This window comes from Mizuhopecten yessoensis, unplaced genomic scaffold (genome assembly GCF_002113885.1).
Source record: "Mizuhopecten yessoensis strain PY_sf001 unplaced genomic scaffold, ASM211388v2 scaffold11107, whole genome shotgun sequence".
Taxonomy (NCBI): Eukaryota; Metazoa; Mollusca; class Bivalvia; order Pectinida; family Pectinidae; genus Mizuhopecten; species Mizuhopecten yessoensis.
In genome coordinates this window covers 263,157-280,589 of record NW_018408883.1, presented here as the reverse complement: position 1 = coordinate 280,589, position 17,433 = coordinate 263,157, and the positions used below count along the sequence as shown (strand labels likewise).

The 17,433-nt window shown below is 35.3% G+C and overlaps 1 protein-coding gene across 4 annotated transcripts in view; it reads right to left on the bottom strand.

Moving 5' to 3' along the window:
• The window catches only part of LOC110465935, a 33,491-nt gene extending 16,991 nt beyond the window's left edge, over positions 1 to 16,500 (bottom strand). Inside the window, exon 1 of one of the 4 annotated variants that reach the window (XM_021522121.1) lies at positions 16,293 to 16,500. In XM_021522121.1, coding sequence (XP_021377796.1) covers positions 16,293 to 16,310 — 18 coding nt within the window. In that variant the 5' untranslated portion in view covers positions 16,311 to 16,500. Of the gene's footprint in view, positions 1 to 742; positions 837 to 15,677; positions 15,912 to 16,292 lie in introns of those variants that run through there. The other 3 variants (XM_021522120.1, XM_021522118.1, XM_021522119.1) reach the window with 3 other exon arrangements.
• Between the last annotated feature and the right edge of the window lie 933 nt (positions 16,501 to 17,433).

The window sequence follows — 17,433 nt, the reverse complement described above, 5'->3', positions numbered from 1 at the left end:
AAATCCAGAAATGAAGTCATGGACCATTTATTCAAAGCCTGATTAACAAAAAATCCAAGTGTGAAAAATCCTCGAGATAAACCTTTCTGTTGTGTGTTTCTTTCCTGTAGATCTCTACAGACATATTTCGACACAATGCTAAGTTTTTGGTTAAAGTTTTGTTTACTGAATACAAAATTTGGGTAAAGTTTCCATTACCAGGTTTGTAACACAGGGCTACTTTATTCCAGAAGCTTTACCTTAAATAGACATAAAGATCCAGTTGAGTTGACCTTGTTCTTATGTACCCTTAGAGGGATTGAAACTAGATTTTGCCCTGGGCATCCTTGGGCAAAGGGGACTAAATTGTGTATAAACAGACGGTGTGAACAAAACGAACCTTTCACACGATAAGGTCATTTCTTCTATTGAGGGTTCATCAGTGGTACTTAAGGTTAACAGAATGAACATCTATATCTAAAGTGTTCAGAAACATATAAAATATAATGAAAATAGAAATATACCTATAAAACGCTTCATAACGTTACAAAATTTACAAATTGTAACTACAACAGATAGTTATACCCATAGACACTGCCAGAAAAAATTCAAGCAGCACGGCTACAGCCAAACTCAGCACGGGAACGGATATATCACCAGCAGAGTCACCCACCTTGTCACGTAAAAGATCAGTTGAATAACAAAAGAATGAAGCACCCATACCAACCCTCAGTCTAATCATGACACACGTACAGCGTTTTACCGTTAATGATAGCTGGTACGCCTTCAGATTATAGGCCTTGAGCGACCGTGGTCGAAAAGAAAGTGTTTCCATCATGGCTGCAGGTTCGTGATGCTGGTCAATATTCGTTGTCCTTGTAATAATATCCGACACGGTAGAAATATAATTCCGAGAGGAACTGGACTAATTCATAACAGATGGACAGCTCAGTAATGTGGTATAATCAACACACGTCCAATAGTTAGGCAACAAAGCATAGCTTCACATTACACGAAGAAAACAGTCCTCAATGTCCTGACGGATTGCAGTTAACATATTCAATCAACAAGATATTCGTTGAATAAAACAGTGTCTCTAAGTTCAATGCTTTTAAACTGATAACTTTAAACATTGAACGATTTCACAGCTTTGAATATCCTACAGGTACATGTTAGATCAACCCCAGGTACATATCTATCTCTGTATAAATATCATACTTTGTTAATTGAAAAATTATGATCTTTGATATCATTATAAATGTATGTGCCAAGTACAGGTCCTAACTGACCTACAACGGTCTGCATGATGTGTGTGGAACCATTCATGATTATATGACGATGTACTATAAACCAGCACACCATGTAGATATCTGATCCAGTGTATAAAACAACAGCGGTGACCTTTGCCATACTGTGTGTATCGTTAGTTTGTGACACATTCAATTATCTACCATTGTTTAGGGTACGGTTTGATAAGTTAGAATATTGCACTTCAAACTAAATGACAGTCGTTCAACTCAGGCATTATATAGCTCTGTAGAGAACTATAAAATCTTACAAAAATCATCTTAAAACTAAAAATGATCTTGAACGACCATAACAAATGGTATACTTGCAGTCATCTAGACCTTTTCTCAAAAGAAAAAGAAAATGAACTTTTGACTTACACAGGTGCATACTACATTGAATTCGTAATCGGAATGATTAGAAACTGACAAATAGAATATTGTTTTTAACGTTTTCTTAATCCTGATAATATCAAAATTATATTTCTCAAAATAAATGTTTTGCCTACATTTTCATCAGTATAGCTTAAACAATACGTGTTGCATATCAGGTTAACCAATGCAGGCTTTAAATGACCGGAGAGCTCTGCTACCATACCTATACTACAGCTCTATACAAAGGAATATAATAACCGTTTGTTCCAACTGATATACCTTATTGTCCAGGTTTGACAATAGGATACGTCGGGTCGTAATTGGTCGTCCACGCGCTCTACAAATTTCTTCGGGGGCACCGGAAGGGGTAGACATGAATTAAGATTTTGACTCGACAAATATTACAATGATATACGTGTCATTAGATTTACAGCATTACAATCAGTTACGTGTCAGCAGGTTTTTATTACAATGCATATCAATGTGTGTTTTTTTTATATAAAGTACATACAACGTACACATGAAGTATATGTAGTAATACAAGTACTGATAAAGTATATATAATACTAATAAAACTTAAAATATATATGTAGTTGGGTGACAAGGTGTTCTTTCCTGCCCATTAAATACAGACAACTTGAACTGGTTTTCTTCGTTAATTTGCCTCCAAAGTGATCCCTATCTCTTGGACAGTGGTCAATTACTCTTGTATAAGGCAATAAAATACGAAGACTTTCTGTCATTTCAAAGCACTTTATAATTCCTCTGGTCATCGGGGCGGTCAGCCTGTAGATGTACAGTGTAGGTTAACTATATACATCCTCACCAGTCAGTGATAAATGTAACGGTCAACGGGTAGCGTGGTCACAAACATCAGGTACACACTGTCACGTGACAATCGTATTTTCCCCATACTAACAACACGAGACACAGAACGCGGGAACCTAACAGTAAATAGTAAAATAGGTACAACATGCAGGACAAACAAAACTTAATTAGACCTGCCTGACGTACATAGGCACACATTTTTACTAAACCTGCCTGACGTACACAGGCACAGGACAAACAAAACTAAACTAAACCTGCCTGACGTACATAGGTACAAAACTTAACTAAACTAAACCTGCCTGACGTAAATAGGCACAAAACTAAACTAAATCTGCCTGATGTACATAGGCACAAAACTAAACTAAACCTGCCTAACGTTCACAGGCACAGGACAAACAAAACTAAACTAGACCTGCCTGACGTACATAGGTACAAAACAAAACTAAACCTGCATGACGTACATAGACACAAAACTAAACTTAACCTGCCTGATGTACATAGGCACAAAACTAAACTAAACTAAACCTGCCTGACGTACATAGGCACAAAACTAAACTAACCCTGCCTGACGTACATAGGCACAAAACTAAACTAAACTAAACCTGCCTGACGAACATAAGCACAAAACTAAACTAGACCTGTCTGACGTGCATAGGCACAAAACAAAACTAAACCTGCATGACGTACATGGACACAAAACTAAACTAAACCTGCCTGATGTACATAGGCGCAAAACTAAACTAAACTAAACCTGCCTGACGTACATAGGCACAAAACAAAACTAAACCTGCATGACGTACATAGACACAAAACTAAACTAAACCTGCCTGATGTACATAGGCACAAAACTAAACTAAACTAAACCTGCCTGACGTACATAAGCACAAAACTAAACTAGACCTGTCTGACGTACATAGGCACAAAACAAAACTAAACCTGCCTGACGTACATAGGCACAGGACAAACAAAACTAAACTAAACCTGCCTGACGTACATAGGCACAAAACTAAACTAAACCTGCCTGACGTACATAAGCACAAAACAAAACTAAACCTGCCTGACGTACATAGGCACAAAACTAAACTAAACCTGCCTGACGTACCTAGGCACAAATCTAAACTAAACTAGACCTGCCTGACGTACATAGGCACATAACTTAACTAAACCTGCCTGACGTACATAGGCACAGGACAAACAAACTTAACTAAACCTGCCTGACGTACATATGCACAAAACTAAACTAAACCTGCCTGACTTACATAGGCACAGGACAAACAAAACTAAACTAAACCTGCCTGACGTACACAGGCACAGGACAAACAAAACTAAACCTGCCTGACGTACATAGGCACAGGACAAACAAAACAAAACTAAACCTGTCTGACGTACATAGGCACAAAACTAAACTAGACCTGCTTGACGTACATAGACACAAACCCTAGGCTATACCTTTTTATCCTGTACTAACATTAAAACATCTACAAATTAAACAACATCTACCGCTTTGTCACCATGTGACTATAACATAAAAGTAAAAGGTCTAAACTATAAGTCAAATATACATTATAATCAAACTACAACACAAACCAAACAGAAAAGATGTACACAAATAAACAAACAACGAATCTGTACAGTACAGTCAAGGCGTAGTCACATCATTCTCAAAATAGTTTTAATCAGGTGGAGAGGAAACATCGAATGACATCATTTTAAACTGTAATAAAAGTGTGTTTATTGTCATAATACTGTCAGTAACGTTTAAAGGTAATGATTTTTGTTTAATTTGCCAAGATGACATGATGCCATTTTTGTATTATTCAAATCGATAGTATTCGGAATTTCCTTCAAAATATCGCGACATCCCTTTATAACACAACATTTCCACTAGATAGATGATGGAAATATAGTGAGGTTTTATTATTTGCTCTTTGCGTTGTTTCCCGTCCGAACAAAATATAGATAAAAAGACTAGAGTATGACTTCCATAGTATCTCTGCACTCTCACCCTGTCGGATCTTAGCGTTAACAAACAACGTGAAAGTATCAGACACTGCATTATCAGTTGTTGACCTTTCTATTTATCTGGGCAGACTTTGAAGTTAATTATATTTCGTTTTAAATAGAGATACTAGGATGATATTGATAAAATAGTCTATGACCCCTAGGCTATGTGGGTAAAATAAACAGCAGTGTGTGTTTTGAACTTAGATAGATCTGTCCGATGTTTATCATGTTTTATACGAATACGAAGCTCGCTCAATTTTGCTGTATAATTAGCTATTTGTATTACCAAAATGGTCATTAAAGAACAAACAAGCTTGACTTTTGGAGTGTTAAATGTGTACATATGTTATATGACGGGTGACCTACATATTGCACTCACGGGTCATCCACAGCATAAAAATACAAAGCAAATGCCAACAAATGACCATGTCTATTCTCAACAAGATTCTTAAAATTTTATGTATTTAGATGGAATGGGAATAACTGTGGGAATCTGTTTTTAACATATATTTTCACATTTATCGTAACATTTATCATAACATTTATCGTAACAGTTTTCATGACATTTATCGTAATATTTATCATCACATTTATCATCACATTTATCATAACATTTATCGTAACAGTTTTCATCACATTTATCGTAACATTTATCATCACATTTATTATCTCATTTATCCGAATTCATAACATTACACATCAGTCTCAAAATGATGTGGAGACAAGAAAAGTGATTCGTGGAACGTGTCGCAGCTTCTTCGACATACATAGATTTGATCATCAATATCTCATTTTGGAAATATTACATTTCCTTGTGCAGCATACATTTCATTGTCTTTTATGCTAATCAGCGTTTCCCTTTTTCCATTGTCTCCTCCCTGGTTATCATTTTGAGTGCGTGATGTAACTTCATATTTGACCGAAATGTATATGGCAGTTGTCGCTGACGAAGCAGTTGCTTTCCCTTACAAAATACATAGTCTTATCATCATTGTACCATTTCAAAAACCTCAGCGTAAAACTTTACTTTGTTCATATTTTACTCAAGTTTTATATATTTTGAGTTCCGAATTGTAGTTTTATTCATACTTCTTCTCTTGTGCTTTACCATATCAATGAAGTTGTGTAATGTATTTACATGACACAAAAATGCTTGTACCAAGATTTGAAAAAATAATTATCATCACAATCGGTAAACGAAACCTGGAATTCAGACCAAAATTGGAAATCATGACGGTCTATCTGATATTGTGCACCTAAATATCGCTCGATCTTCGATTCGTTAAGCTTAAAAAGCTCATAAAACGGAATATCTTCGGATTTGAGCCACGCCAAAAAAATGTTAATCCATTTATGCTTATCATTCTTTTTTATTGTTGTTGATGCATATTAATAAATTAAGAAATATTACAATGAGTCAAAAACGACGTACATTATCACTGTATTCCAACTTTAAGTGTTTACAAAAGTGTGTCAATAACATTTGTGCTAACAGTGTCCATAACGGAAAGGCTTTCTAAAAGATAATTGAAAGGAAATCAAAATAATGTCGTCGCTGTACATTCAAATAAACATCAAATTACTGGTTTATCCTTAATCTCAGTCGTTTCTTTGTGGATAACTTTATTATTCTATGTTGTTATTTGATATGTTTTATTGACATTAAGAGTGACTCCTATGGTTTCTTTAGCGTCAAGTTTCATTAAAGAATAATATAACTTATGAGAGGTGACACATGTATCAAACAGTAATGTATTTATTAATGATGTTAGAAACAACAATAATTGAATCTATGTTCATTTCCTGAATGAAATTGACATTCGTGTTATTTAAGGTGACATGAAAAGGCAATTAATTCGGAATGTAAAATAGTATTATAACAGTGACTGTATTACAATCGGACCATCAACACTTATCCTAGTACTACTCTTTATATGTAGTCATCCCTTACACATCGTAAATATGTAAATCGGTAATATACTTAGCGGGCTTATTCTTCTATCTGCATACTTGAATGATACTTTGATATTCTATATTATGGATGCTTAGCCCTTTAACAGCATAAACATACTTATGCAGAATTGTTTTAGATAAGTAAGGAAAAATATGACGTCAAAATGCCATCTATGACGTCATAAGGTAGCTTCCTTAGTGATGGACATAAACATTTAGGCATTTGATATGGCTGTGTCATTGAAAGGTTGTGCCAAAAAAATCATATTTAATTAAATCGGCAAGTGCGTTTTGTTTTTAATTATATTAATTAGCCTTGAAAGCAGCGTGATACATGTACCTCAATACAATTGACTTCTTAGTGTAATACCTAGTAAATGACATAGTGAATTGTAAGTCAGATTTAAGTACACAGTAAGTTACTTTTTGCTGAAAAACATAAGACATGTGGCCACTAAACACGTGTAGCTGCTTAGGAATAAAATGACCACTTAATATGTGTCCATTTAGTCAAATTAAACATATAGACATTTTCATTGTGACTTAAAAGTAATAGCATAAACAATTAAAAGCTTAAGATATGTTGCATATTATTCTATGCTAGATATACAGTAAGTGAGTGAAGTTAAAGGAGGCCACTAAAGGCATACCCACAAGAGTAGTTATGGCTGTAGTTTAAGGAGGCCACTTAAGGTATACCCACACGAGTAGTTCTGGCTATAGTTTAAGGAGGCCACTAAAGGAATACCCACACGAGTAGTTCTGGCTGTAGTTTAAGGAGGCCACTAAAGGCATACCCACAAGAGTAGTTATGGCTGTAGATTAAGGAGGCCACTTAAGGTATACCCACAAGAGTAGTTCTGGCTGTAGTTTAATGAGGCCACTTAAGGTATACTCATAAGAGTAGTTCTGGCTGTAGTTTTAGGTGGCCACTTAAGGTATAACCACAAGAGTAGTTCTGGCTATAGTTTAAGGAGGCCACTAAAGGAATACACACACGAGTAGTTCTGGCTGTAGTTTAAGGAGGCCACTAAAGGTATACCCACAATAGTAGTTCTGGCTGTAGTTTAAGGAGGCCACAAAAGGCATACCCACACGAGTAGTTCTGGCTGTAGTTTAAGGAGGCCATTTAAGGTATACCCACAAGAGTAGTTCTGGCTGTAGTTTAATGATGCCACTTAAGGTATACTCACAAGAGTAGTTCTGGCTGTAGTTTAATGAGGCCACTTAAGGTATACTCACAAGAGTAGTTCTGGCTGTAGTTTAAGGAGGCCACTTAAGATATGCCCACAAGAGTAGTTCTGACTGTAGTTTAAGGAGGCCACTAAATGCATACCCACACGAGTAGTTCTGACTGTAGTTTAAGGAGGCCACTTAAGGTATACCCACACGTGTAGTTCTGGCTGTAGTTTAAGGAGGCCACTTAATGTATACCCACAAGAGTAGTTCTGGCTGTAGTTTAAGGAGGCCACTTAATGTATACCCACAAGAGTAGTTCTGGCTGTAGTTTAAGGAGGCCACTAAATGCATACCCACACGAGTAGTTCTGACTGTAGTTTAAGGAGGCCACTTAATGTATACCCACACGAGTAGTTCTGGTTGTAGTTTAAGGAGGCCACTAAAGGTATACCCACACGAGTAGTTCTGGCTGTGGTTTAAGGAGGCCACTTAGGTAGTTTTGGCTATTGGGAAATTTGTATGCATAAAAAATACGTCACATAAATCACCAACGGATATTACCGTCCATACTAGTCGTAATCAAACTATCGATATCAACTGAATAGGCAATTAGAAGTCAGTCAAGAGAACGTGACAAAACATCAAAGACATTATTAGGTATGTATGTGGTCTGATATATAAATATAAGTTATAAAGAATATAAAAGTTACCGATAGAATATCCCTGGACTTTGTCACGAGGTTAAATCTAAAAAGGATATGCATAGTTATATATATATTTCTCCATAGGAACACGCTTTATCTGTACCCTTATTGTTGATACATGTAATACATATCAATATATTTTTTAACTCCCTGCCTGATTTAAGGGACGAGTATATTTGTGCTCTACATCAGAACTCCAGTTAACACTAGTTGACTCCGATCAATCGACGAGAGATTAGCAGACCTCGATTTGAATACACCAAAAGGCTAACCAAATTATCAGCAAATCCCTCCATTGTAGACAATTTAATAGACCACATAGGGCTTTGTGTTATTGTTATGTAATTTCCAGCGGGCTGAAGTATACAATTCTATTAAAATTGTAAGTTGGATTAAGCAAATGTGTTTGCCGTTGATATTATACATAGTGAAACTCTCTGAAATCTATTTACTTTAAACCTAAATGTGATTGGTTTGTTGGATATTGTGCTTGGTATGATCTGTGAACGCTAGGCTAAGCACTCTGAAATGACCGGTTTCTGTGGCCATAACCTATCGCATCTAATGAAATATATATATACATGTAACATTGTCACGAATGAAAACAGAAAAGTATGCACAGGAAAACTTTGTTCAATTTCTACTTTTAATACTATATCATCTCTCCATACCTTTAACCTAGCAGAAGGTTATATTACACACGCCTCTTACTACTTTCATATGGTATAAATGTGTACGTTTTTGTAACTGATTTATATAGTCCGTTAGATGGGACTATAAATGATGGCCCGTGTGAGAACTTCCAACCTTGCACGATAAAGACCCCTCTGGGTTTTTCGAAGAAGAGTAGACGTGCTAACGCCGACCAAGAGGATATGTGTATGTTAGTGTGGAGCTGTCGTTATCCCTCGTGGCGTTGCGTTGCCCAACCACTAGTGTTTTCAGGTCAAACATAGATAGGATAAGGCAAATATTAGGCCTAGGGGTCATCTTGCAAAAGTTAGCATTGTAAATTAGTACATGTAGGATACGACTCGTTCTCTCCTCTTACATCCTTCCCTATCTCCCTTCACTACCTACTTCACCCATTCATCTCCCTTTCCCCTTTTATTCATCTGTTGGATAGCCGAACTACTCGGCAGTGTAGCAGACGTAAAACCACTCAAACAATAAAACCAAACATAACTGATTCAGTACCTGTTTAATCGTAATGAAGAGTGTCGGTCTGGCTGTCAGTGTTCATTGTTTAGACGAAATACTCTGTACATATTGTTCATATATAAGGAAATATTGATAAATATGATTTAACAAAAATGTCATTTTAAGTATTTAATTTGTATCAAGAAATTAACTGGAACTTTCCAATGCCCCTTAATAACTCCACTACCCCCGATTCCACAGGAGGTCTCACATAAGTCGCTCCTCGCGCGCATGCAATAGGTATAGCAGGCCTTTTCAAAAATGCCAAAATATATCTTTCAATACCTTTTTGTTTCATGAATTGTATTTTTTTTTCATGTCAGGATTTGGCAAGAATTTTTAGATTATTCTCAAATAAATATTTTCTTGTGGAAGAATTCTCTACTTGAAACATTTGTATGTCTTAAACGCGTGAACATAGATTTATTTCAGAACATAAAAAGTAAACTATTCGAGATTCTAAGTGTTGTGGGACATGGTATTGCGTTACTGCTATTTTCTCTTTTATTTCGATTACGCAACAGAGGAATCGTTGGTTGCCGAATCGATGAGAGACATCCTACGTATGGGGATTACACAACAAGCGACACCTGATATTGGAACACCTAAAGTGCTAGTGTACTCTGTTCTGGAATATCGACTCTTGAGCGGCACTAAGCTGATCAATGTATGTCTATCAAAACGAAGCCCGTTAAAACACATGTGGTCGGCAATGTCTGGTATTCTATAAATATTTATATTAATATATCAATAACATGCGCTGGTGATTAGTGCACGACGGCGCTTACATGATAGGAAATATTAAAATGAAAAGTAACAAAAGGGGCACAGTCAGGAATAGACAACTTAACAAGAAGAAAAACTTCATTTATCTGGATAACAAAATTTCGAGTGTTAAGGTTCTGCGACGTGTAAGCGTTCTCGGACGAACAAATTGCTCTCTTAACGAATAAATATAGCTACATGTATCGATTCCGACGATAATGTCGGTCACGAAGTTGAAACTATAATAAAATAGGTAAACAGATTTAAAGCTAATGCACATCTGAAACATGCCAACAAAAACAATCGATGAGATCCAGTTTGTTAATCCAGAAATATGTTTAGATCCGGATTAACGTAACAAAATAATTGCTAGACATTAGGGTAATACTGGTTATGGCCTCTGCCCTGGATAGATGAAATACAGATATATATATATTTCCATTGTATCTTATGCAGACGATGGACATCATACGGTCAACATATGGAATGATGTCAATTTGTTTACATTTTATAAATATTATGCGTTTCATGACACATCATTTAAAACGTGACATGCAGGTTTTCATGTCAAAAACGAATCATAGATAATTATGAACAGAAAATGATTGCCCCGTGCAATATGCTATTCAACCTTTCATCGAAGTATCGACATATATTTTTATATGTTTATATACTAACAAAACAGCAGTTGTATGAAATACACCAACAAATCAATGCCCCGCGTGAGGTTCCGATATCACCTGACTCAGCCTCTCACTCCTCCATTTCATTAACAACGAAAGAAAAAATACATTTCCTAGCAACTGCCAACACACATACTTCTATCCCACGTTTTACTTCGCTAGTTCTTTAGTACAAGCCGTGTAAGCATATACGTACCCTGTAGTACTTTGGATGTGAATTGCAATTAGCGACTTACATCGTATTAATTTGGCAGGGCTGTATTGAAACCAATACCGAACTTTGTCACAAACGTTCTGTGAATATCCTTTATTTTAGTTTGAATACATCCCTTGTATTTTGTTAAGGCATGTCGAGTCAATGAACAAAAGATTTTGCTGCACCACACACAGCTAATCAGTTTCTAACGTCTGATATCTCTGGGAAGTAATATTGAGTGACCTTTTCATTCATAAGATTTCAGCTCATTGGAGTTTTACCTGCTACATCCGGATGGTATTTCCAAACGAATATGAATATAACATTTAAAATTCGGAACATGTTTTTGAGTCATCCCATCATCATCTTGATTGCTTGTATTAATTTCTATGAAGTGTATACATTTAACACAGTCAGATAAACAATCATTGTATGTTCAAAATTAACTGTCATTACTTCTTATTTCTTGTGATAGCAGCAAGTAATGTATAGCGTATTATTGGATAGAAGTATTTATTGACGTATCGGATAATTGTATTTGGCAGTGCCGGTGGTAGACTGGAGTATTACTATTTCATAAATAGAAATGACACGAACTTTACTAATTGGGAGTACATTTATTATTCATAAATGGTTATTTTAAGAAATAATAGTACCATTATGAAATTTAAACTATTAAGGAAAGCATTGGAATCTTGGAAATAAAAGAGAAGAAAATGAATGCTGTCTATGATGTACTTTTAGTGATGTAAGGTGAGGTTGATCCAAAACCGTGCAATAAGAATCTGTTATAACAATATGTTAAGCTTCTTACGTCATTCTTAGTAAAGCGATTCTTACTTTGAGTGAGGATCCAGCGCGAGAATACATTAAGGGCCTGCACTTTAATTGGAAGAAGAATAAGAAGGTCAATATGATTTAAGAACATCGGCCTAAGGTCTAATGTTATACAAGTACACTTATATAAGCATACGTATTATGAGATTGTTTGGTCTTTATATGTGTTAGAATGTGTCAAATAAACTCAAACAAACAGACGTTTGTCCAGGAATAGATCCTATGAGGGGTCAATACATTCCAATACTTAACACGTCAGACCAGAACATCACTGACTCCATCGCCTACACGACAGGCCTACAAGGATTCTATCCTTAACGAAAAAGAGCAAACAACCACATAACAATATTTCAATAGCACCAATGTAGACCTACAAACGTATTGATGTTCGGTTGTTAAGAAAACATTTTAACATACAAAACCTAAGTATCCGCACGCATTCTGTGTACCTTCAATGCACATTGTCTAGTCAAAATCCGATCATTTGATTATTGAGTCTTTTCAAGATTCGTTTTGACACAAATAAAAAACACTAATAAATAATATCGGAAACACACCTGTAACATAATTTAATGTTAGCGTTTTCGTGAGGCAAACTATATTTTCGAAATCATTTACATTCACTAGCGATTTTTAAAGTCTTAAAGGAGATTGTGACATTCAAATCAAATAAATAAATGCATTGTAAAAAAGGAAAAACAGTTTAAAGATTTGCCTTAATGCTAAATGCATTTAAATGGCACCTGTGTCGCCAAATGGTTTACTTTTGATCCAGGTCCATTGTTCACTTCCAACAGTCTGCAGCATTCTTTGTAATCTGTGATTATTAAATCACTATGATTTATAACAAGCTTTCCTGATCGTTACTGTCAGGGATTAGAGCCTGCCATCGATGGTGTTTTGCATGTTTTATTGGTATTAATGTTGTTGCTACTTGTTTTAATACCTTTCAAATCTTGCAAACCCTAGTTTAAATATTAGAGTGTCATTTGTTTGAATTTCCTAATAAGGTACATGTATCATTCTTTTATTACGCATTATGTTACAAATATATATCTTTAAATTGATATAACGAATCATGATGTATACATAATAAAGCGGTATCATTAATACTCATGTCATGCCAACAGATTAGAAAATGTCGAATACGAAGGTTTGGTAAACAAATAATTTCTCGCGATAAAGATAACGTTTTGTGTACCACCACTGACGATACAATACATGTATCTACACCCTGTCTATACATTAGCTCGTTCATCCCATATATGGGGATAACTGCCCCAGATTATATTGACAGAAGTAGATAATAACAGATATTGATTTGTGTATATTGCTCTAGTTAATATAGGTGTCAGTAGAAAGAATGTAAGATACGTACATTATGTCACGTGGGAATATATAATGATAGTTCAATGACTACGGATGATAGATGTTAATGTATACTTGTGGTATTAACAAAATATTAGAAATATTAGAAATATTACATTGATGATATATACGCTACAATGGCATATCAATAACGTTTTAGAGAAAAAGGATTTTTCTACTTTTGATTTAAAGGATAATAAAAACTATCATATTGACTTGTATAAAAATAAAATACGAGTGTATGTATGCGCGCGTGTAAGTTGGGTGTGAGTTGGGTATGAGTTGGGTATGGGTATGAGTTGGGTGTGAGTTGGGTATGAGTTGGGTGTGAGTTGGGTGTGAGTTGGGTATGAGTTGGGTGTGAGCTAGGTATGAGTTGGGTGTGAGTTGGGTGTGAGTTGGGTATGAGTTGGGTGTGAGTTGGGTGTGAGTTGGGTATGAGTTGGGTGAGTTTGTAGTTTTAACAAACTGCGATCTTAATCTCGATAAATCTACGGCCAGATATGATAAGACCGCATTTCCAGAAGGGTAAGCGAAATCTGCTACATTGTAGGTCCAAGTATGCTGCTTCCTCAAAGCAAGAACCGGAAAATCACAGCAAAACAATACAGCTCCTAATCAGCAAAACCATAGACAAAATCGTAACCTGTGGGTAAGTATAGACGTGATAGAGGTCAGTGTTTATGTAATCTGTCATTGAGACGTAACACAGGTCAGTGTCTTTGTAAGCTGTCAGTATTTTCGCCATAGAGGTCGGTTTGCTTATAATCTGTAAGCCATGGTATACTGTCCCTGCTAAAATCCACTCGGCATGGTGCCTTTAGTAATCGTCACATATAGACCTAACAATAAAAGGTAGCCAACAGAGGATACGTTCACTTACTTACACAGAGATTCATGATTTAACGGCCCTTTTTGTCAAAAGAGATTTTCACACGATACAAACAGAATTGGCATTCGACTCGTACGATTTTATCTTTCCTTGTGGGGAGGGAGAGGGATCGACAATAATTTTATTGTTATGGATAAGCTACATGTATGACGTACATGGATTAAAGTGAAAGAAGTAGGCACTGTACCTAATCTTTTACGTGGAGGTGCAATACCGGCTTTGATAATTGCACGAATGACAATCAAATATTTGACAGGCTACCTGCATGTAATGGCAAAATGAAACAGTTTACGTTACTCATGTATACGTGATATGTATGTATACAGGCAACTGTTGATTTACATCTGAAATAGACACCTTCGATATGTGGTTTAGCAGCAGATTAAAATACTTTACTAACGTAGGATATTCACTGTCATTTCTACTGTCATGACTGAAGTGCATACATAGACACAACACTATGTACCTGATTGCATTGACACACTAATAACGAAGATGAATAATAATGTTTTTGATTTTTAAATAAAATCTGATTTTTTCTGTAACATTCCAGTAATAATGATTCCCTTTAGTTTGTCATTTTAAATTTACAAAGTATCACAAATAAATCTAAGCATATGTTTACATACGATTGTAAGCCAGTAAATAAACTATGACAATAGGTAAACATTGATGTCTGTATAGATACTGCTAATAAAACAGACAATTTATCTTCCATGTTTCAATAAGTTTGATGGCATGTCTACACACCTACACAACACACGTATGTACTAACAGATGCCGAGATACTACGTTTACGAGGTTGCCTTTGAAAAATATCTTCTTATCAGTGGGAACTAAAGCTGTCCAAACATTAAACTAATCTTGTTAACACATCGTGACGCAGCAAGGCAGACAATAGCAGGAGACACGTGTAATATACATCCTGTATATCTACAGCAGACAGGTGTTCAAACATTTGATATATTTACTAAAGTTAAATAGTGTATTTTTTTTGACAAAAAGAATTATCGTCTCTTTACTGGCATTTGTTTTAAAAAAAATGTTTCAATTAATTACGTAACATGTCTATGTCTTTTTATATTATCAATATTTAAACATCAATATTTTTTATTTATTTTTAAATCGTAAAGAATGTTGTTATGTTTCACGTGAGATATTGATCTGATATTAGTTATGTACAATTTTATTCGAGTTTGGAAAAGGAACAAATGAAAAATAATATGCAATCTGCTGAAAATGCGCAAACAAATAAAGGTATTACTACTTAATTAAATGTCTAAGAAATAAATATAATGTATACATTTCACACAAACTATATTAAAACATCTTGATGAGTTGAACAATTATGTAAATAATAGAAATGTTTATATATATTGATTCCATGTTTTATAGTATTGTAAATACAAGAAAGTTGACTTGACTTACCCCTCGGGTCTCGTCAACTATTGACATCGTATCCATCATGATTTTGTAAAATCCTCCAAATACACATATAAATTTAACACAGACTTATACAGCTCCCGTTACGAGCTGTGTGGTGGTACCATTACACCAAAAACAAGATAGTGCTTTGTGTACTTCACACACGACAGACCTACAACCATTGTTGTAGTAAACATCGACACTTGTCTTGATGTACTGGGACCCTATGAACAACCGTACTCATGTACACAGTTTTGTGTTTGTAAAGCCTCTTATTAACTACGCATGAATAGAGACGTGATACACAAAATTAACACTTTTGTACATTACTAAGTTGAAACATCCATTACGGTCATTTGATACATTAAAAGGAAAATTGAGGCCATTAATAGATTTGTTATGTTAAATGTGTAGTGAATTAAAGTAAAAGATAGCATGATGTTATAACTCGAGGACCCCATGTGTAATAACATCAACGTATCGAGGCATGCATGAAGAATCATAATATCATAAGGTGTTCAACTTTCCACATGTAGGTATAAAGCACCGGTTGTGCTAGCTAACTTTTTAATGCATTGCATACTTGAAGGTATTTATAGTATATACAATATTACATACCTGTAAAGAAACAGCCATTCTGTTAAATACAAATCCTTTGTTAAACAACGATTAGAGGGTTAATTCCTAAATCCGAATAGTTTAACAATCCGGATTTACATGGCCTCGAGTACTAATTTGATGTCAAAGCCCTTTGCGAGTTAGATAGGTAAAAACCCATTCACGGTTTAAAACAAATGGGACGCCAAGTTTAACACTGCCTGTAACTGTAAACCTCACCTTACAACTAAATCAGGCAAAAGCGGAAAGTTAAGCTCACATCAATGATTGACAAGGCTGACTTATATAAACTTTAGTCAACTTAACCTGAACGGTAACATTTTTTTAATTCGCCATATATATTTCCTCCTTAAGAATTATATTGCAATATATGTTTCTATTCATAAAGTTGATATAAGCTCAATGACGATCGTCTTCTTTTGATTTTAACAAACATTACAAATGTCTAATACTTATATGTAATTTCGTTAAGCTGACTAGGCCTTCAATCCCCGGTATATACATAGTATAATACACATAACGTTATAACGGTATTAGAGGAGCCGTGTATTGGGTGGATTACAACATGTGAAAAAGCGAGCAGATGAACGGTACTATTGATTTCCCTGTAAAGACCACACGTCATGTTCCTACCCTGACGGTGAACTATGAGGTTTGACCAATCCTTCACCGTACAATAACAATTGTTTCCTTACGAAACAAAACCTAATTGTTCTCGTGTAATTGAAGGTCGGTGTATTTTCACTGATATATTTCAAGCGTTGCATTATCGGCTTTGTTTTCCCTGCAGAATCAATAACTACATGTTCCCGGTTGATAGCTTATTTCGTCTGGTTAAGTGTACGTGGTCTGTTACTTCATAGCTTATGTGAGTGATATATTAAATAAGATATATCCTTCTTGCTCAGCATGGCCAAACTCTCAAAGTATTTTGTCAATGAATTGATTTGTTGAGTACCAAAACAAGAATTTAGAATAAACGTTTTAGCTAGGAAATGTTTAATTCTCATCCAGCAGGTTGTGTTTTATATGTCCATTATGGGTGAGGCGGACGCTATCTCTCTATTCATTTCACGTGTGTCTGACCGAAAAGATGACAGCATCATTTAAAGTATACTGAAAAACGGGCAGATGACAACCC